This window comes from Watersipora subatra, chromosome 4 (assembly GCF_963576615.1).
Source record: "Watersipora subatra chromosome 4, tzWatSuba1.1, whole genome shotgun sequence".
In the NCBI taxonomy this organism is placed as follows: domain Eukaryota; kingdom Metazoa; phylum Bryozoa; class Gymnolaemata; order Cheilostomatida; family Watersiporidae; genus Watersipora; species Watersipora subatra.
This window is the reverse complement of record NC_088711.1, coordinates 8536090-8558795: the sequence shown is the minus strand read 5'-3', so window position 1 is coordinate 8558795 and position 22706 is coordinate 8536090. Positions and strand designations below refer to the sequence as shown.

The 22706-nt window shown below is 36.8% G+C and overlaps 2 protein-coding genes across 3 annotated transcripts; both read left to right on the top strand.

Annotated features, from left to right (window-relative positions):
* The first annotated feature begins 611 nt into the window (after nt 1-611).
* Nucleotides 612-4725, top strand: LOC137393131 (uncharacterized). Its single transcript, XM_068079555.1, has 2 exons — nt 612-1883; nt 4495-4725. Exons 1-2 carry the CDS (start codon nt 612-614, stop codon nt 4681-4683), a joined length of 1461 nt encoding a protein of 486 aa, XP_067935656.1. The 3' UTR covers nt 4684-4725.
* A 1697-nt stretch (nt 4726-6422) lies between these two features.
* Nucleotides 6423-21592, top strand: LOC137393155 (protein cycle-like). Of its 2 annotated transcripts, XM_068079583.1 has the most exons (10): nt 6423-6485; nt 8582-8633; nt 13512-13576; nt 13737-13805; nt 14125-14282; nt 15531-15610; nt 16062-16272; nt 17458-17625; nt 19332-19581; nt 20429-21592. In XM_068079583.1, the coding sequence occupies exons 3-10, from the start codon at nt 13560-13562 to the stop codon at nt 20925-20927; spliced, it is 1452 nt and encodes a 483-aa protein (XP_067935684.1). In that variant the 5' UTR covers nt 6423-6485; nt 8582-8633; nt 13512-13559; the 3' UTR covers nt 20928-21592. The 2 variants fall into 2 exon arrangements, with proteins under 2 accessions (XP_067935684.1, XP_067935685.1); XM_068079584.1 differs by lacking the exon at nt 8582-8633 and having other exon boundaries at nt 6432-6485.
* Nucleotides 21593-22706: the final 1114 nt, after the last annotated feature.

Here is a 22706-nt window from a genome sequence, read left to right as displayed (position 1 = left end):
CTATTATATAAAAATAAAACAACAAAAAGCATTTCTCGCAAAAACATTAGTAAAGATGATGCCAACAGCTTCAGAGTGATTATTATTATTATTTGCTACCACAATTTAACCAAAGTCATTTAGCAAAATTTTTTTAGATATTTCCTGCTTTAAATATTCAAAACTACTTCTCCAAAAAAACACAACACTTATGCCAAAAACCAACCCCCCAACAATCCACGTTGTAGAGCAGTGTTATGTAATAAACTTTCTATTTTAATACTCATAATTTAGGCCCTACTTTACTATTTGTTAATTTTATTTTTGTCTCGCAGTCTATGTTGTTCAAACGGCATTGACTAGTGTGAATAAAGGTAACATCTATCTCTAACCATTTAACGATGCCTAAAATAAAAGATACTTTCGGTGCCTGGTTTGTTTAGTGGTAAAAATTAAGAATTGTAAAAGATAGCTATTTTTCTCTTATTAAAACTACTGCTACTCATAAAAAAGATGTGATCTGTTCGTCCATGAAGGGAACAATAAACATGTGTAAACCATAAAGCTGATTCAGATCCTAATAAGATACAACAAATTGGCGACGATTGGATGGGATTAGCAGTAATAGCACAATGGCAGAGATGGGAATTAAAGCTCCTACACTACTGTGTGTAATGGGAAAACCTCCCACTCTGGAAAACTGGAGAACTTTTAAACAGCAACTGAAGCTGTACCTCATTGCATCAGGTATTCCTGATGATGCTGAAGCTAGAAAGCAAGCAATCCTTCTGACACTGGGAGGTCCTGAATTGCTTCGCATATATAATACATTTGATTTGGCGGAGGACCACGGAGAAACACTTAATCAAATCTTAGTGAGATTTGATAATCACTTTCAACCACGAGCAAATGTGCTTATAGAACGTTTCAAATTTCGATCAGCCAAACAGGAAATGGAAGAGTCGGTTGATGCATATCTAGTACGAATCACTGGACTAATTCAAGATTGCGGTTTTGCTGACAATACACGCAATGAACATCTTAGAGATCAGCTGGTCTATGGATGTTATGATGAACGGTTGCGAGAGAAATTGTTTCGAAATGCAGCGCTGACATTTGATCAAGCCAAAGCTGATGCTAGAGCTCACGAAGCGGCACGTGAACAAATGATGATATTCAATCAGGCCAGCCAAACTCGGTCTAATGAAAAGCATCGCGAACTGGGTGCCAATAAAGAGGTCGTTGCGCAGGTAGTCCAACGAAACTTTTCACCACAAGGTAACAAGTCCTGCTACCGATGTGGCCGAAGGACCCATCTGGCCAATAACTGCCCTTTTAAGGACGCGGAATGTCATCAATGCCATAAGAAAGGTCATATAAAACCCGTGTGCCGCCAGAATGACCAGAAGAAGAAACCTAACCAGGAGAACGGCAGCAGTGTAAAAACCGTAGACAGTACTGGCCCGTCCAACCATCGAAGCGGAGAATCCGGAGATGATGAAGATGGAGAGAATCCTGTATATCTTACTTCGGAGGTAGTACACGCAACTGAAAGTTTACCTAAACATGGCCATCCAATAACTGTTACCTGTGAAATAAATCAAGTAGAGCTAAACATGGAAGTTGATACCGGATGCTCTACCACTCTAATCCCTGATTATGTGTATGACACTAAATTTAAACATTTAGTTTTACAACCATCTAATAAGAACTTTTATAGTTTTACAGGTGAATCGGTAGCCTGCAAAGGAAGGCTGTGGGCAGAGGTGCGCTATGCCGGATGGTCGGGGAATCTGTGGTTGTATGTGGTCACTGGTGCTAGATGTGTTCTTCTGGGGCGGGACTGGATGCGACGGCTTCCTATAGACTGGTCATCGGTTTTACACGCTGGAGGGATTGGCAAGGTAAGTGGTGGAGACGGTCTGTCATTGGATGAGGTGTTGGCTCGTCACACTGAGTTATTCCAGCCTGGTTTAGGGACCCTGAAAAACATAACAGCTAAGTTGTATTTGAAAGAGGGTAGTAAGCCAGTTAGGGAGAAAGCATATAGAATACCACTTGCACTAAAAGAATCGGTTGAAGTCGAGTTAGACCGGCTAGTAAAAGAAGGAATAGTCGAGCCTGTAGAATTTAGTGAGTGGGCGTCAGGGGTAGTACCAGTAGTGAAAGAAAATGGTAGTCTTAGGCTATGCGGTAATTTTAAACCCACTATTAACTCATGTTTACAAGAGTTGTCCCCTCCCCAGATACACATGGATGACATTCTGTCCAAACTGTCGGGTAGTAAGCTGTTTACAACACTAGATTTATCAGCTGCCTACAACCAGATGGTAGTAGATGAGCAGTACAGGGACTTGTTAACTATAGCTACATGCAAAGGTTTGTTTAGATTTAAACGTTTGGCCTTCGGTATCAAGACGGCTCCTGCTATCTGGCAGCATGCGATGGAGCAAGTTTTAAATGGATTACCAGGGGTTCAAGTCTACTATGATGACATTTTAGTTTCCGGTACTTCTAAGCCTGAGCATAATATAAACCTTGATGCCGTAATGGATAGACTAGAACAGTTTGGGTTGAGACTGAACAAGCGTAAGTGTAAGTTCATGCAGCTTTCGGTGCAATGCCTAGGTCATATAATTGATGAGAAAGGTGTAAAGCCTGTCCCTAGTAAGGTAGAAAGTATCGTTGATACCAGTGTACCTAAGGATGACAAAAAGTTGACGTCGTATCTAGGCATGCTGGGTTTCTATAGAAAATTCATTCCGAGATTTTCAGAAGTGGTGAAGCCGCTAACAGAGTTATTGAAGGTCGCTGTTGATTCGCCAGTCTGGGGTTTAGAAGCGCAGAAAGCGTTTGAGACGTCTAAGAAGTTGTTGATTACTAGTGAGTTTCTGATTCATTTTGATCCAAACAAACCGGTTGTACTTACTTGTGATGCCTCTAGAGATGGAGTAGCCGCGGTTTTGTCCCATAGGTCAGCTGATGGTCAGTGTCAGCCGATTCAGTTTGCTAGTAGAGTTTTGTCGAAAGCTGAGCGAAACTACCCTCAGCTAGAAAGGGAAGCTTTGGCCATAGTTTTTAGAGTTGAGCGCTTTTATTATTTTATCTTTGGGCGTACATTTACACTAGTCACTGACAACCAGCCATTAAGCATAATATTTGGATCCAAAGCTGGCATATCAGTCATGGCAGCAGAGAGATTACAACGATGGGCCTTAAAATTATCTGGGTTTAACTATCAGATTGAGTGTTGTCGAAGTGAACAAAATCCAGCAGATTTTCTGTCTAGATATCCAGCTGAGAAAGGTGATAATGATCAGTCTGAAAAGGAGGAAGTAGCTTATGTATTCCGAGCAGCAAGTTTACCGGTTAATTCTGAACAAGTTGCAGTAGCCACTCGTACAGATGTGGTATTGTCAGAAGTAGTAGGTAGGTTACGGGAGGGTGGTTTAGAAAAAGCATCATCTGAATCAATGAAACCTTTCATAGCTAAGAAAAGCGAAATGTCTCTAGTAGGAGTGTTAATGTGGGGGTTACGAGTAATAGTTTCAGAGAAGCTCAGGGCTAAACTATTAGAGGAGCTCCATCAGGGTCATTTAGGCATGAGTAAAATGAAGGCTTTAGGACGCTCGTTTATATGGTGGCCTGGTTTTGATCGAGACATAGAGTTATGTTGCAAAGCATGCCCACTTTGTCAGTCACTGGGGGGAGATCCGCCAAAAGTTGAAGTTCACCCGTGGTTACCAGCTAAAAAAGCTATGCAAAGAGTTCACATTGACTATGCGGGACCAATCAAAGGAACAATGCTGCTGATAATAGTAGACGCGTACTCTAAATGGCCAGAAGTATATTTAACTACTAGCACTACGTCTACTAGTACGATCGGAATGCTTGCTAACTATATGTCGAGATACGGTTTGATCCAAGAGTTGGTATCCGATAATGGGCCGCAGTTTGTGTCTTATGAGTTTCAACAGTTTTTACAATCGAATGGGGTCAAGCATACTAGATCTGCTCCTTATCATCCAGCTACGAATGGGCAGGCAGAGCGTTTCGTCAAAACAATCAAACATGGCTTACAGTTGTGTATGGAAGAGAATCCAACTGATAGTATACAATTGTGTTTAGATAGATTCTTACTAGCTTATAGAAATTGTCCGCACATAGGCACCGGGGAGTCGCCCGCTCTACGATTCATGGGAAGGGAGCTCACTACCAAGTTAAATATGATTAGACCAACCTTGGAAGATCATTACGTTACAAGGGGTGGAGGTAGAAAACCTATCAGATTTCAAACAGGGGAATTAGTCTGGGCACGTAGCTATGTAGGTAGTACAAAGTGGCTAGAAGGCAGGGTTAGGTCAAGAGAAGGGCAATTACTATATAGTATAGAGATCAATAATAAAATATGGAAAAGACACTTTGACCAGCTTAAACCAAGGCTGGTTGATACTCAGTTTGAAGAGTTCCAGGCACCTTTGAATGTGATTGACCCAAATCCGCCGCTTGTTGTAGATCCGGAAAGTGTGTCGGATCGAGGCGAGTCTGTGGGATGTCCGGCTGCGCCCGGCCCGCCTGGAGGGGCGCTGCCTGGTGTTGGTGGCGCGGCGTCCGCGATTTCTCCTGCCACTCCTCGCATATCCCTACCTACGCCTACAGCTATCCGACAATCTAACCGAGAGCGGCAGCCACCTAAGAGACTGATTGAAGAAGTTTAATATTACTATTACCCCGATATTAATTATTATAGAGTATTATTTTTTCTGTGCGAATTCGACAATCAAGTAATCAGCTGTATCTAGATTTTTATTGAGATATGGAAGAGTTGTTGTATATTAGAGTTATCTTCCCTATCTGTTCAATGTTTGGTTCTCATTAATCACGAGATTTGGTGTGATGAGTGTTCGTCCATGAAGGGAACAATAAACATGTGTAAACCATAAAGCTGATTCAGATCCTAATAAGATACAACATGATCTACAGAACTGGACATTTTAGATTTTTCCAATTTTATTAATCAAAATATTTCATGTAAGACACTATATGTTGCTATAGATTTTAAAGTTGATAACTTAGTAAAGCATTAAAAGTAGGCTGGGTCAATTTTCTTATAGGTTAATGAATAGGTTGTACTATTTGTTTTTTGAATTTTACAGCTCCAGTTATTGTTGACAAATAAAGCATTCTGATAAATATCAAAAGTAAAGGTTGTTGACTCTCTACATGCTCCAAAGTGATAACATTTTGGTTCATTCAACAGAAATTATTTTTAATAGAACATCTGGAACATTCTAAATGATATTATCAATAACCAGCATGACACTGATTTTATCTAGCCTCACTACAGTGATAATATTTTATGGAGAATGTCAAGCACTGATATATTTCCATGTTCTGTTGGTAATTATATTTTCTGGCTTACACTGTGAGGCAAGCAAACTTAAACGTATATGTCTCAGCCATTCAACTACATATTTTAATTTTATTTTTTGCAATGACACCCTCAAAAGCCCAAAGACATTGTCAAGAAGATTACCATCCTATCACTAAGTTCTTAGCTTTTTATATGATTATTTTTAATGATTACTTTACCCAGCTCAGCATTAAGCCGGCCATAACCACTAAAGCTAGATTGCAGCGAAAGCGTAAAATAATGACAACTTGGAAGATTACCGCATCCCATTTACTTAAATCTTCAATCTGGTGTTCTAATAAGAGAATATACCAAGACTTGACAGAACTTTACATTGGACTACTTTCTAATCAACTATTAACAAGAATGCTACAACAACAGTATACTGATAAAGGTGGTAGGATTGTACACACGCGCTATACTTTTTATGACGTTTACAAATACGTATAACTGTTTATGTCCTTGTTATCACATTAAACGCATTTCAGCATCACACTTGATTGTGTTCGACTTTTCAGTTGTTATCCGTCTATTCTTCGCGTGCCTAATAAACGGCTATAACAAGCAATCATCCAATTCATTTGCAACAATTAAAGTTGTGCACGGAAGATCTACTCATTTAGAATACAGCAATTTGCATTCAAAAACCATTTGCAAGTAGCTAGTCAAAGCAGACTTCAAATTCATTTAAAACCGACGTAGTTTTAAATGAATTTTAGCGTGTATGACAACTACCACACCGAAGACTCGTGGCAGTTTATTTTATAACACCAAACTGTTTTTACATTTTTCATGATGAAACAGCACTATAATACCATACTATAATATCATACTATAATTGAAACTGTTGTTTTTTGCGACAGCAGAAATTTTGTGTATTAGAGGGGTCTGTATAGATCTTCAAAACTTGTGATCTAGCACGAGGACTGTTTCCGGGTAGCGTGAAATCGTAGGATTTAGCTTGCCGTCAGCTAGTAGGATTACGGGTTGTAAACCTTGCGTTAACGAGTCGTTTGAAACAAGTTTTAGACGGGACGATCGGGGAGAAGGGACGACAAGTGCTATTAATCTGTAATTGTCAAAATATTAGTGTGTAGGTATTGCAGTGACGTTTCATCTCATTCCGCTTCTGTCAGATTTTTTTGTTTGATGCAGACGCCATGCCCTTAGAGTAAACGTGTCTTAATATTATTGCTATACTTCGATGAGAAAAATAACAAACAACCATATGTTGCATTAACAAATCTGGATATAACGTCAAACAACTCTCTCTAAAATAAGTTTTTTTTGTTTTTCGTTTCAATTTAATAAATACTAATCCAATATTATAGTGACGTTAGAAAAGAGGTATAGCTTTCCTTGATTGTCGAGTGTATTGCGTTAACAGCTGTTGACAGTTTTGTACGTTTCATACAACTTGGATACAAGACCTATTTACGGAACTAGTGCATGGTATCGTACTGAGTGACAAATATTTTTCAAATTTTCACGCCATATCATCAAAACCCTAAACATGGGGTTTAGGGTTTTGACTAAACCCTAGTTACAACACAAACTTGACTCGTGGCGTGCCCTGTGGGTAGAAAACACAAATATCTAGGTGTCATTCTGCACAACATCTACACTTTGACCAACGTATTGCATTTGATACTGAGAAAGCTAGTAAAATTACCCTAAAACAACTGGTTGCTCGTTTACACCAGCCTATGTAGCCCCATCTTAGAGTATGCTGATGTAATGTGTACCCCTACCAACAAAGCTATGATAAACTCATTCGAAGGTGTACAGATTAGAGCCATTAGATTTGTGAGCAGTCGGAAAAGTTGTGACGGTATCACCAAAGCCCATAAACAGTTAGGGTGGCCGACCTTATTCAGGCAAAGGCAAAACCGTAGGGTAGTTTTATGTACTAAAATCCTCCAAAACGAGGATCGACACAGTGTTATTTCATCCAATTAAAATAAAATAATCACAAATAGATCTAAAACAATAATTGTCACTCGTGTAGTTAGCTATGGGGAATTCATTTCATTATATGCAACCTCCAGTTTACTTCACAACAGCTTTTTTCCCAGAACTATACGTTATGTGAGAGTACTACCAGAAACTGCATAATCACTAGACATCTACCCACTGTCACAATTTAATAATGCTGTAGCACACTGTTTCCCCTGAGACACTCTACTTGCACCTATTAATTTAGAGTGTCCTGTCGTCTTAGGGGTATTCAGACAACTCATAGACCGGGCCTAAGTATTATCAGCTCCATAGATATTAAAGAATCTCTCGCAAATTTTCAACCTACCAAATGTATCTACATAAGCTTAAATCTGTTCACCCAATTGTTAACATACACAAATGTATTTTCAAACCTTGAAAATGAAAGTGCAAAGCTTCGGGTTTATTAAATTAATCGAAGAGAAAAATTAGTAAGGACACTAAATAACAAAGGACAGATTAACAGATTGCACTGTTAATTAGATTTTTTTAGTATAAGAAAAGAGAAGTTTTACCCTTGGTGTGTGATGAGACAACCATCAATAAATTCTGAGTCATCATGCTTGCGACAGCAGCAGCATATTTGCCTTTCTGCAGTATGTATTTGTGGTATAAAACAGATAAATTGCATGGGGTAAAGCTCTTGCAATTGAAGTGCAAATAGTTACATACTGCATCATTGGTAGTATCAGATCAATGAGTCTATATTACATTGATAGTATCAGATCAATGACTCACTCAAATTTTTATACTACCAGATAACCTTTTGGAGTGTTCTAAATTGTAGCTCTTAAGCTTGTGCCTTTAGTTTGAGACAACTTGTGTGTCAGCAGCTAATTTAAATTGTTGGCTTTTGGAAAAATGGAAAACACCGTGCTAATCAATTCGCTACAGTATGGGGAGTACATATACTCGGTGCGTAAGTCGGGTTTTTCTAGCAGTAGGAGTAGTCACTGAATGTCAATTCTTTTTTTTAAGAACAATGTGGCATTATAAAAGAAATTATTAATATATGTGTGTAACTTAAAATTTTAGTTTTTTATTCTGTGTCACCAAGTTTACAACGCAACTAAAATATGAGAAGCTACATTCCAAAACATTTTTACTTAGATAATCGCTAGTGGCAAAAACTGTGGCAACTTATTCCATTAAAATTGTTTTTATTTGCATGTATGTTTTGTTTGTTTTTAGTGAATGTGTGTTCTGATATGGTTAGAAAGAAAAGAAAAAAAGAAGTTATCAGGCAAGTAAAAGGGCACTTTTAACAAAAATTCTACACGCGCTACATTAAAAGCTTACGTTTCAGACTTTCATGTTGAAACTTTTGGTTTTGCAAATATTTTCTATTGTTTCAAATAGAATTTATAAAAAAGAAACACTTTTATTGCTGATGCGAACAACACCTGTTAGTTTTATTAGATTTTTCTTTTTGTTAAATACAGAAGTTTGTATCTAATGTTTTTTTTAAACTGAACTGGTTTCTAGCAGAAAAATTATTAAAAAGTTTTATTTCTTTGAATTATTTATATTTTTTCTACATCATTTTTTTCAAAAAAAACTAAAAAGCCTGACATCTCTATCAGTTTAACAAGAGTTTTGTATGCATTTTTCTTATTTCAGTAATGGTAGTTTTAAAACTAGCACACAATCCTTTCACCCTGGGCGTCTTGGACAATGCAATTTTTTATGTCCGCGCTACTACCAAGTGCCGCAATTAGCTAGTGCAAATGTAAAAAATTTAGAAGTAAAGCTTTATATGGAATTTTATTCACATATTTAAAGTGAAAACCGATCGAATGTTTCAAATGATAACCGCAAGGCATGAACCTAAGGCTGAAGATTAGTAAGTCTTTCCCTGATACATAAATACATATGCTCACATGGCATATACCTGCTTTTGGAAATTTGTAGCAAGTGTTTGTCACACCTTAGCAGGTCGTACCAGCTTTTAGCAAAGGATGATGCGTCACTGAAATTTTATCAATGTTCAATTGTAAGCTTCCAACTTCATTGAAAACTTGGAAAACTGTTTAATCTAAGAAATAATTGTTCAAGTTTCATTGACACAAGTGCCATAGATCACAATAAATTTTTATTACGTGACATTGTGAGTCAACTAAGTGTTTGCACCCTGGTCTAAAACTTAGACATTTTATCAGAAGTTTTATACTATATAATAGAGTATAAAGAGTATAATTCAGTCAGTTTGCTGTCTTCTTTCAATTTTATGGTATTCATTGTTTTTCTCAACTTGTCGAAACCAGCATTAACCGACAAGTGCTTGCAGCACTTGGAATCTTTTCCTTTCTACTGTCTGTGTATAATTTTCTCTGTTCGTAAATCTCTCATAAATGAACGATCATCCAACATTACATTCTGCTATGCTACGTACAAAACAACTCTGAGGAAGTTTAATAGTTGAGAGTGTACCATTATGTCGGAGTTGTTTGTTTGGTTTTCTGACATCAATCTCTGTCATGGTTCTAAATAGTGAATATTTAGCACCAACTTCTATTTCTATTTCAATCCGAATCATTTTAGTCTGAAACAGTAATAGCTTATGTTTATTTTAGATGTTGCTTTTGATATTCTTAGTTTCTTGTAGCGTACCCATTTTAATCCAGTTATTTTTGCACTGGAATGGGTTAAACGTTAACGCATCTGTTGTTTATTAACTTTAGTAATGTTCAGTATTTTAACGATCTGTTAGGCAATGTATCTTGAGTCTTCTTGCTGAGTGTGTTGACATAGAATGGTTGTTTGAGTTCTAGATTTTACTAACTGTTTGAGCTGCATTTTAAAGGCTTCCCAACATCAGTAGCTATCTATCATTAAGATTTCATTCTGAAGAATCCGCAGAGGATTACTCATAAACAAAAAGATTTTGATACGTTGAACAATGCTTATTTGTATCATGTAAAGTACAGAGAAGTTCTAACTTAAGTTCAAATATACATACACATCCAGCATCTACAGTATATTCAAAAATTAACTTGCATCCTTTTTGGACGATTTGCAAATGGATATCGCATTTGGGTCTAATCCAGGGGAACTTATACATGAAGACACTACAATACTGGACAAGTGATAAAAGTTTTCATGCTTTTAACACTGTTTCACTCAAATTTGTATAGATTAAGGCCAATATCATTAGTATTTACTTGCGACACATCAGAGATAATTTTTGTTTTGTTCTCTGTGTATTAATTGTATATTTGAAAATAGATACGTATTAATGTAGAACCCAAATATGATGCACCTTTCATAAAAATCGAATTTCAAAGTGGTTCTGTCTAAATGTATACGAAGGTTTTTTGTATTTCTGGTCTGGGTAATAGTTGTCTTGTTAATATTATAAAACCAAGCCAAATATGGTGAAACAAAATGCCAATAAGATCAACCTAGTCAACCTTTGCAATGCTGTGATCAATGAAAACTTGTGGTTGGACGCATTGACAGCTCCAGCTCATTTTGTATTGCATAATATCTGTACTGGTAGAACTATATAATAAAATATGTTGATTTAGCAGTCACCATATAAATTAATATATGCTGATAATATAAAAATAGTATTGACGAATACTATAGTAAATATACGCACTATACTAATGATAAATAAATTATTCACAATATGGGAGCAACTATTAATTGATTTTGTAAACTAGACTATATTGATAATTTTAAACTTTCCTGTGAGTATGCCACCTTTCATGCGGGTATGCCACCTTCCCTGCGAGTATGCCACCTTCCCTGCGAGTATGCCACCTTTCCTGCGAGTATGCCACCTTTCCTGCGAGTATGCCACCTTCTCGGTGAGTATACCATACCGCCTTCTCTGCGAGTATGCCACCTTTCATGGGAGTATGCCACCTTCCCGATGAGTATGCCACCTTCCATGCGAGTATGCCCCCTTCCCTGTGAGTATGCCGCCTTCCATGCGAGTATGCCGCCTTCCATGCGAGTATGCCGCCTTCCATGCGAGTATGCCGCCTTCCATGCGAGTATGCTGCCTTCCATGCGAGTATGCCGCCTTCCATGCGAGTGTGCCACCTTCCCTATGAGTATGCCACCTTCCCTATGAGTATGCTACCTTCCATGCGCGTATGCCACCTTCCATGCGAGTATGCCGCCTTCCATGCGAGTATGCCGCCTTCCATGCGAGTATGCCGCCTTCCATGCGAGTATGCCGCCTTCCATGCGAGTATGCCGCCTTCCATGCGAGTATGCCGCCTTCCCTATGAGTATGCCACCTTCCCTATGAGTATGCCACCTTCCATGCGCGTATGCCACCTTCCATGCGCGTATGCCACCTTCCATGCGAGTATGCCACCTTCCATGCGAGTATGCCACTTTCCATGCGAGTATGCCACCTTCCATGCGAGTATGCCACCTTCCATGCGAGTATGCCACCTTCCATGCGAGTATGCCACCTTCCATGCGAGTATGCCACCTTCCATGCGAGTATGCCACTTTCCATGCGAGTATGCCACCTTCCATGCGAGTATGCCACATTTGTTGAGTGATTTTTCAAGTAATATGGTAAAGGTTACTAAATGAAAAAAATCCTAATAGTTAATCTTTTACTAATCTTTTTTAGACAAAAAGACAATTCAATAGTTATCAGCTAATCTTTTTATTTTAATTAGGTATATATTATGTAAAACCAACAAAAATCTTCACACATTCAGGTTTAATCTCATTATAGACAACTCCTTCTCAATATCAGTTTTGAAATCTGCAGGTAGCACTATTTTTCTCATTTTCTTTACCTAACATAGAATTTTATAGATTTTGCAAATTATATACCACAAGCTGGGACAATCGTGATTGATTATCTACATGAATCAACTTTTTAGTTAGCACTATTAAAATCAGTTTTTAGTCTCTATTAAGCTGAGCATTGTAAACTTAATGTATTGAGTAGTTATTTAGCCAACATTTGATGTTGCTTGCTACGTAATCAATATCACATCGGCTATGCAACATCAAGGGCCAAAAGGTCTGAAGCAGGTAGTAAAACATATATCAAAGAGAATCAATAATTTTTCTTCTGCATCAAAAGCAGATTACGAAAGGGAATTTTCTAGCCATTTTCATACTTTTAGTTTTAGAGCCGTAACAATTTCTCAAGTCATAAAAACATGACGCAATCTTTGTTGTAAAGCGTGATTAACCAAAACTCACCATTAAAACAACCGTTATTTAAACACAATTTTCTTTGTAGCATACATAATTTTCTCCTTGCGTTAACAATGTTGGTATTTGAACCATAACTGTCACGAACAACTTTTATCATATTTACTAGGTAAATCAGACACGCTGATTCCGATTTTGTACTCAAAATAAAGATCAGTCCACTAACTTTCAGAGTAAGGAAGGCTTTTTTACAGCGTTTTAATATCGGTTTCGAAAACAACACAATCAGCATAACAATCTCCGTTCATAAATACGTGGCGTAACCTAGCTTTTTAGGAACAGAAGTTACGTAGGGATGTTTATACCGATTTAGAATAATAGAGATGGGTGTTTTAAAATCCATAAATATCTAAATTCAGACTTAAAAATAATATCAGCCTTGTTTGAAAGGTAGATAAGCTATTTAGCATTGCATATTTTAAAAAGCCCGATAACAACGCTAGCTTGTGATAAAACCGCGCTTTTTGAGCTCATTTTTTTCGGCGTTCAGCCCATTTAAACGTCATGTAACAAGCTACGAGCAATTTGAAATAGTTTATATACCTTTCATAAAAAACTGAAATTATTTTACAGGCTGGATTTAGATAATAATGGGTTTTAAGACACCCATCTCTATTATTCTAAATCGGACTAAACATTTCTAACTTCCGTTCCTGAAAAAGCTAGGTTTTGTCACATATTTATGGGCGGAGCTTGTAATGCCGATTGTGTTGTTTTCGAAACGGATATTGAAACGCTTTAAAAAAGCCTAAATGACTTTGATGGTTAGTGGACTAATCTTTATTTTGAGTACAAAATCGGAATCAGCGTGTCTGATTTACCTAGCAAATACGATGAAAGTTGTTCGTGACAGTTATGGTCTAACATAGATTCAAATGCTACTTCAGTTCTCAGACTTGTAAATGACTAATATGGGCTGTTTTAGAGTTTTGAAGGTAAAACACTATGTTCCATACCAATTGATGACATCAACATGAGTGACCAGGTCAGGTAGGTATTGCTCAACACATTATGTGTACATATACAATAGTATTCAATAGACGCTGTTGATGATGAGGCAGTTAATTTCAACAATGTTTTCATTCAAACAACATGCTAGGCTATTGCCATTGGTAAGACTTGTAACGCTGCTAATTTGAATGGTTTACAGTGATGTGGCATCAGCGAGCTATACAGAAGATGGAAATGACAGTGATTCAGACCTCCCATCTAAATCTAAGTAAGTTATTTTAGCCAAAATTCTATATGGATTATGTCTAGAAAGTCTGGTAGCTAATATTCTGCTTAGATATCAGTCTAAGTATGCCAATATTAGACAATATTTCTTTTCAGTCTCAGACTAATCTGCTTTGATCTGCTCAATGTTAGTATGATGCTTGGGTTTGACATTGCGTTTTCAGGATCTCGCCATGGCCTAATAATTTAGATATCAAATGTGAATGAATATCAAGTTTGCAAGCCTTTTGTGCTCACCCGAAATGACGATTGCTTACTAATTGAAGTTGTTGCTGTTCTTACCCGATTATTATTAATTGCAGGACTGTACATAGTGTTGTGGAGAAGAAAAGGAGGGACAAAATGGTGCAGTACGTTAGTGACCTTTCAACTCTGATCCCCATGTGCGGGGCTATGCCTAGAAAGCTTGACAAGATAACTGTTCTAAGGATGGCTGTGCAGCACATGAAGGCTATAAAAGGTATAATTAACATACGTGATACGAGTGGGAGTCTGAAACAGCTGTGTTGCTTTTACTTTTGATTAATATCTGTCGCTTTATTATACAATATAATAACAATAATTTTATTACAATTATTTACTGTTCGTCACGTAAAATCAATATATTCCATCAGTAACATACCAAGTATTAACTTACTGTAGAACTCAGTATCTCCAGCCGGATTTTAAGCTCGTCTGAACAATGTAGATAATAATTATCGACAATTCTGTATATCTGAAGTCATCAATGTCTGATTTATGTTGCCCTTTGACCATTCATCACTTCCTCTGCCTACACGAAGCTGTCGCGTATCAAAATGGTGGAGCTGAAGTATTTTTTACTCTTTAAAGTCTAAACGATTGGAAGTCAATACATCGATACAAGTTTCCAGTCAATTTTTTTTCAATTCAATACGGACTGTTCTGTATGAAACTTTGAATTCAATGCAGAGTGTTTTGTATAACACTTTGAATTCAATACAGAGTGTTCTCTATGTCATTTTGAATTCAATACAGAGCGTTCTGTATAACAGTTTGAATTTAATGCAGTGTTCTATACAACAGTTTGAATTTGATACAGAGTGTTCTGTATAGCAGTTTGAATTAAATACAGATTGCTCTCTATAACACTCTGAACAGTAGAGTAGATGAGTTGCTTGTAACTTGATGGAAATATGCCTCTGCCTACACGAAGCTGTCGCGTATCAAAATGGTGGAGCTGAAGTATTTTTTACTCTTTAAAGTCTAAACGATTGGAAGTCAATACATCGATACAAGTTTCCAGTCAATTTTTTTTCAATTCAATACGGACTGTTCTGTATGAAACTTTGAATTCAATGCAGAGTGTTTTGTATAACACTTTGAATTCAATACAGAGTGTTCTCTATGTCATTTTGAATTCAATACAGAGCGTTCTGTATAACAGTTTGAATTTAATACAGTGTTCTATATAACAGTTTGAATTTGATACAGAGTGTTCTGTATAGCAGTTTGAATTAGATACAGACTGCTTTCTATAACACTCTGAACAGTAGAGTAGATGAGTTGCTTGTAACTTGATGTAAATATGCAGTTCTGCTGGCAGCATTTTATACATATACCCTTTTTATCTGTGTAATTAATGCTCGTATTTTTATCCCATCTACTTAAACATATAACAAATGGTATACAAATACTAAATTGAATTCATATTAGTCCTGCGTTCTAACATTAGACTCATAAATTTCAGGGTCTAAAGTTACAGCATCTAGCGAGACGCCTCAGTCACCTGCCTTCTCCAGTGAAAGGGTGCTAAAAGCTGTTTTAGAAGTGAGTTCCACACATGAGTTACAAATCTTGTTAGCATGTTGGAGCGACTGTGTCCACGTCTGTACTCAGCAACTTTCTTTGTTATAATAAATGTAGCTGTTGCAAGCATGACAGCACCATCATGTCAGCACCATCATGTCAGCATCATCATGTCAGCACCATTATGTCAGCACCATCGTGTCAGCACCATCGTGTCAGCACCACCATCTCCGCATCATCATGCATGTTTCTCATTTTCTTCACATCTGTGAGCTATCTAGGTTTCATGAATCTTTGTAGCGTGCTGTAGGGCTGCATTTTAGTTAGAACCATTTCTTTAATACGCCACCAATATATGTTTCAAACATGAAGCTACGTTTTTATACTTTCTATTTATGTAGAGTTGTAGGACTGGCATGTTGTTTTCACAGCTGTTTATTTCACTTTGTCACTGAAAGCGTGCTGCTTGCAGAGCAGCGAGTGCTTCCTGTTTGTCGTTGCCTGCGATCGAGGCAAGTTTCTCTATGTGTCCGAGTCTGTTACCAACTTCATTCACTGCAAGCATACAGAGCTGATTGGTCAAAGCATTTTTGAAGTGCTATATGGAAAGGATGTCGAAACTGTTAAAAAGCAATTGAAGACTTCTGATTCTAAGGCTAGGGAGGTGTTTATTGATGCCAAAAGTAAGTGTTTACTATCGTCTCTCAATTTTCAGTCAAGGAATTCGTTTTATCCTTTGTGTGTTGTATGTGATGTGCTAGAACAGCAGAATACGTTTAATTCTACTCATAACCCACTTGGTACCGACTTGAACTGGTTCTGCAAGAGAATATGTGTTAGCGTTGAATGTATTGACTAGTATATAGCTCTAGTATATAGCTCTAGTATATAGCTCTAGTATATAGCTCTAGTATATAGCTCTATTATATAGCTCTAGTATATAGCTCTAGTATATAGCTCTAGTATATAGCTCTAGTATATAGCTCTAGTATATAGCTCTGGTATATAGCTCTAGTATATAGCTCAAGTATATAGCTCTAGCATATAGCTCTAGTATATAGTTCTAGTATATAGCTCTAGTATATAGCTCTAGTATATAGCTCTAGTATGTAGCTCTAGTATATAGCTCTAGTATATAGCTCTAGTATATAGTTCTAGTATATAGGCGTGTGTCTCAATGCATTGATGGATTGTATGACGATAAAAAGTCAATGTCAAAAATTATAAATTCAAAATCATTGGATTTAACCTTGCCATGTGATAGAAAGGTCTGGATTGAGTGTTACTAGAGGAACTCGCGTGTTGGTAGCCATCCAGCTTTAGTAACGTATTTCAGGGATGTCGAGCAAATTTCCATGTCAAGAGCATTAATATTTTAGAGTTTTGTTGACGCTGCTCTTGAAGAATGTACCATTGACCTGCAAGCGATGGTGTGTCACTACAAAATAGTTAAATATGATACACTGGATTATGTCTATCAATAATTTATGAATATATTTATAAGTTAACCACTGTGGTTATTGACACAGTCACTGGTAACGGTAGTTTGTTATATACATGACTTTATGTATCTAGCGCGAGGGTTGGTAACATTTGCCCAGTGTCAGGGTTATTGATTGAAGGCAGTGTGCATTATGCTTAAGCCTGGACTTTTTGAAGCCATAATGTCGTGTTACCTTTACGGTGGTTGAGTTATCGATGCTGTGCAGCCAGTATAACACTAAAGTAAATATTGTGATATTGCTGTATCATTTGGCGGTGGGAACACCACGCGGTGCTCGTATGAGGTGAAAATTGACTCGTTTATGTCGGTTGCACTCATTCCACATTTAGGCAGTAAAACTATCTCGTTGTTGTGTGAAATGCAGCGATGGAGCCTGTAAATCCAGGAGTTGTCCCTAAGGAGGAACTTGCCGTTGAATCATCTGGCGCTGCCAGGTCATTCTTCTGTCGCATGAAAACCCGTCTTCAACCCGAAGTTGTCTTGAAAACTGAACCAGACTTGCCCTATGACCAAATGAAAAAGAAAAGGCCAGGTGCTGACCTTTAGCATAATTTCGATTCTATGTAGAGGTTACATGTACAGACTATATATACAGACTATATGTATAGATTATATATACAGACTATATGTACAGACTACTTGTCCAGACTATGTGTACAGACTACATGTACAAAATACATGTACATACTGCATGTACAGGATATATGTAGACTACTTGTACAGACTACATGTACAGATTACATGTACCGATTACGGGTACATAGACTACATGTACAGGTTATTATTGTACAGACTACATGTACAAATTATATGTACAGACTACATGCACACTCTATATGTGCAGAATACATGTACCGATTACAAGTATATAAACTACATGTACAGACTATGCATACATATTACATGTACCGATTACAGGTACATAGACTATATGTACAAACTATGCGTACAGATTACATGCACGGACTATATATATATAGTCTATATGCACATGAGCACATGTACAGATTACATGCACAAACTAGATGTACAGGAGTACATGTACAGGTTGCATGAACAGATCACATGTAGTTTTCATGTACTAATTACATGCGCAGGTTATGTGTACAGATCATATGTACAGACTATATGTATAGATTATGTGTACAGAATACAAGTACAGATTACTAGTACATATAAAGGTAACGTGTACAGGTAATATGTACCGGTCACAATAACGGTTAGCGTCTACAGGTGACATGTACGGTAGCCTGACAGTTCCTATTGGTTCTTTAATGTTTTATCAAATAATTTTCAGCTTTAGCTGATTTGCATTTTGTTATAAATTAACTTTCAGTCTTTGTAGTAATATGTAGTACGTAGTAATATGTAGTACGTAGTAATATGTAGTACGTAGTAATATGTAGTACGTAGTAATATGTAGTACGTAGTAATATGTAGTATGTAGTACGTAGTAATATGTAGTACGTAGTAATATGTAGTAGATAGTAAAATGTAGTACGTAGTAATATGTAGTACGTAGTAATATGTAGTACGTAGTAATATGTAGTACGTAGTAATATGTAGTAGATAGTAATATGTAGTAATATGTAGTATGTAGTAACATGTAGTACGTAGTAATATGTAGTAGATAGTAATATGTAGTACGTAGTAATATGAAGTACATAGTAATATGTAGTACGTAGTAATATGTAGTCGTTCGTAAAAGAAGTATACTATAATCTAATTTTTATTTAGCAGCCAAGTATTTAGTTGAAAGCCATCATATTTGTGATTACTATATATAGACTTTTACTATATATATACTGTTTCTATATATATACTTGACATATAGGAACATTCTAAAGAGGTAGTAGTTCCTATTGATCATTGACAGTGCATAGAAACTCTCAACTAGCTATTGTCGTCATTCGACGCTGATTCACTCTGCGCACTCATGCTTGGTAACTAAAAACCATTACTTCATTAATTTTCACTGTACGTGGGTACATAACTCTCTTAAATGACAATTTCAGAGAGTTATGTACAAAGTTTTATTTTTTGTTTTCGAATATATGCTGTGCGCTAGTACATCATATGTACACTGAACTGAGAGGTTAGGTAGTTAAGATGTTGCTATTTTTCTACGTATGACTAAATAGGGTAAGCTGTTAATATATTTCTATTCCAAAAAGTGCTTGTCAATTATGAAAACAGATTCACCTAGCTGTTATTCATTTTATGAAAACGTACTTACAGCACACAGCTACGTAAACCTCTACTGCAAAGGTTTCTTGAAGACGTGGGCATCGTCCAAAGTTGCTTTAGATGCAGGCGTCACCGACCCATCGGAGGCCTCATCTAATCTCGCTTGCCTTGTGGCCATTGCGAGGAAGTGTCCCCGTCTCACTCAGCAGTACATCGACTCTGTCAGCCACATGAATATGCAGCCCACGCAGTTCTATGCCAGACTCGATTTTGATTACCAGTTCACCTTTGTCGACCCACAGTAGGTTTTTTAAAATTGAGTTTAAAATTAATTAAGTTAAATAAAATTAATTAAACTAAATAAAATTAAAAAAGTTCAATTTCACTTCAACACAAACTTTGTTGGATTGAACTGATTGCTACAGGTTTTACTTGCTGCTTGAGCTTTTTTTAAAAGTTGTTTTTGAAAAGTTCTTTAAAAAACTTTTAAAAAAAACAAGTTCAAAAGTGAGTAAGCATTGTTGACACTTCGTTGTTGACACTTTGGTGAATGTAAGTTTGCGACAGATGTTAAATATTATCGTAAACCATCGTGTATAAGCCACACTTGTGAACCTAAAATTTTGGAGTGCGGTTTATACATGGAGCCTAAAAATTATACCTTTGAACTTATCACTTTAAAAGGTTTTTTGGCTTTTCAACAGTCAAAAAACCTTTTGGTTGTTGTTCAAAATTGCTGTATTGTCTTGTTATGTTCGGAGAAAACGTTTTAAATTTAGCTGCACACACTTTCGACAAAAAGATTTCGTTCCAATTTCTTTTTATGACTGTTTTATTCGCGCTTGTGTGCTATGCATGATCGCAGGTTATTATAAAATGTTAGTTAATATGATGACATGATCTGTTTGGATGATGAGTAGTCATTTGGAACTCAGTCCACTCAGATGGTCAAGTGCAAAACGGAATAGCTTTGAATTAATAAGCTCAAAGGTACACTATTCTAGCTTCATTATCGTTAAAATTCAAAACCTCAACATTGAAAAAAACATTAAATAAACCAAAACATTAAAAAAGATGCAATACCGTGTTTATTCTTTTATCGCTGTTACCTTTTTAATCCACAAAACCACTGTTCATGTCACTTGCAGGGTCACTTATGTCACAGGATTTCTGCCACAAGAAGTTCTAGGCAACATTGTTTTCGACTTCTTTCTCAGCGAGGATGCCTCACAAATTAAGGACCTTCTCGAGATGACGACCAAAACCAATGAAAAGCTAGTCTCCTCTGTTTTAGGAATGCGAACTGTTGAATTCACTCACATATGTGTCAGGGTTGTCTTCTCTTCCTTCACAAACCCTCTCACGTCTGAGTTGCAGCACATTCTTATGAATGTAACTGCAGTTCCAAGTTACACGCCTTCAGAAGTACCTATAATACCTAAAATATCAAAAGTTGGCTCTAGAGACAGTTCAGTTGAGAGCAGCAGTGTACGAGCAGATGCAGCACCAGTTGTCAGTGAGCCAGACACAGACCTTAACAATGACACCGCCAAGGCTCTTATTATGAGCATATTGGGACCAGATGGTGGTCTCGGGGGCAGCGTAGACGGCACATCCTTACCTTGGATTTTTGGTAACATGCAGTGATGGAGTTTTTTATGCAAATATGAAAAATCATGTTTTAGACTGCAACTTTGGACCGAGTTGCAGTCATTGTGCTCACTAGAGACTGCAACTTTGGTGAGCATGATACTTTCAAGTTTAAGCTATTTAGAAACAGTCTGGTAACCAGCGATCATTTCGGCAAAGCTTTTGAGCTAAGTTTCCGAGGAAAAGTGGAAATAAGCTTGAAATAGTCGTCATAGCACTAAACGATTCATCCTTATTAATACCGTTTAATATTCTGTTGCAATAAGGTCGATCAATGAATGTATAATACTGTGCATTCATTTCTACGCATCAATTAATAATTACAAATAAGGGTGTTATTCAAAGTCATTATGTCCTGCTCGACCTCCCGTCCGTGCTGCCAGACGCTCTGCTTCATTATATGTTTTGGTCATAGTTTTCGATATTGTGTTTTGCGCAACAAGCTGTTTTTCTGTGTTAGTTCAACGCAATTTCACGCAATTATTTGCCAAAGCATTTTGTAAAAATATTTTTATATAAAATTCTACTAATCATGTTTATTGATGTATAGCTTATTTCTATTTTGCATGTATTTTAATTATACAATTATATATTTTTATATGGTTGTTCTTGACATGTGTCATGTATATTGATAAAAATACGCAATATATATATTATTATTATTTCGATATTATAGATTTATTTTCTGAATAGTCATTTTTTTAATTCTAGGCAAAGTAGCATCATTATCATTGCCATGGAGACTAGTAGAACTCTGCCAGCGCTAGCAATATTATATATAGCATATACACACATGTGTATATGCTATATATGACTATATATATATATATATAGGTATACCCGAGCACAGACAGTGTTGTTTTGGCTATTGAAGCCTCATCAGTGCAGCTCAGCGCGAGCAAGGGAGACAAATCTCATTGCCAATGAAAGTTGACTTCCTACCATGAAACAACTGTTGCTCCGCAGACTTTAAGAAAGCCAATATGCTGACACTAGAGTGCTCAAATCACAAATGTACAGGTAAAATAGGTATATATACGTGTATATAATGTGTTGTCAGTTTATACCAGATGAGTAGGCACTATTCAGCAGGTCCTATATAAAACTGGAATTCTGAGGGATGGTCAGCCCCAGAGCTGTGCCACCAGCTGCTTTATAACATTAAATGCTTTTTTTATATCATGATTTGACTCAGGAGTGTTTATGTTCAGGTTTATGTATGATTAAAGTTGCCCACATATTAGTAGTCGTAACGCAATCTTAAAAAAGTAAAGAAATTCTCTTTTACCAAAGACTTTGTTTATTAACCGAATGTTACTTTAAATATTCATATTCAGACATACATGTACTTTGACACTTTCCTAGACTAGAGGAGCTACTGCTTAGCTTCCAAATATTAAAGGCTACTCCTAGTCAATGGTTCATGTGCTACTGCTGACTCTTTACAGTTAGTTGAAACTTACTAAATGTATGAATAAACTCGAGGAAAAAGATTGAAGTGAAATTTTAAACCTGAAAGTCCATTGTTGACCTATAACTTAGCGCTAATATGATCAAAAACTGATTTTGTAAGCATTGTGATAATTTTGTAGGGAGATTGCCAACTAAATTGAGAACTGCTTGGGTGTGCTTAAACCCTGAAACACATGTTTGTCAGGTGTGAATAAATTTTAAGTTATGCTTATTTGACTCTAAAAAAATAACATATTGTGTTTTGTCAAGTCTGTTATATTTGCAACTACTTGTGTGAAAAAACCTTACGGAATAATGGCGTCT

Excerpts from the sequence above, each read along its gene's own strand:
- LOC137393155 (XM_068079583.1), top strand. Across the intron at positions 14,283-15,530 it reads GCACATGAAGGCTATAAAAG|GGTCTAAAGTTACAGCATCT; the intron begins GTATAATTAACA and ends CATAAATTTCAG. Across the intron at positions 17,626-19,331 it reads AATGAAAAAGAAAAGGCCAG|CACACAGCTACGTAAACCTC; the intron begins GTGCTGACCTTT and ends ACGTACTTACAG.
- LOC137393131 (XM_068079555.1), top strand. The coding sequence starts at position 612 with ATGGCAGAGATGGGAATTAAAGCTCCTACACTACTGTGTGTAATGGGA. Across the intron at positions 1,884-4,494 it reads ACGCTGGAGGGATTGGCAAG|ATCCGGAAAGTGTGTCGGAT; the intron begins GTAAGTGGTGGA and ends CGCTTGTTGTAG.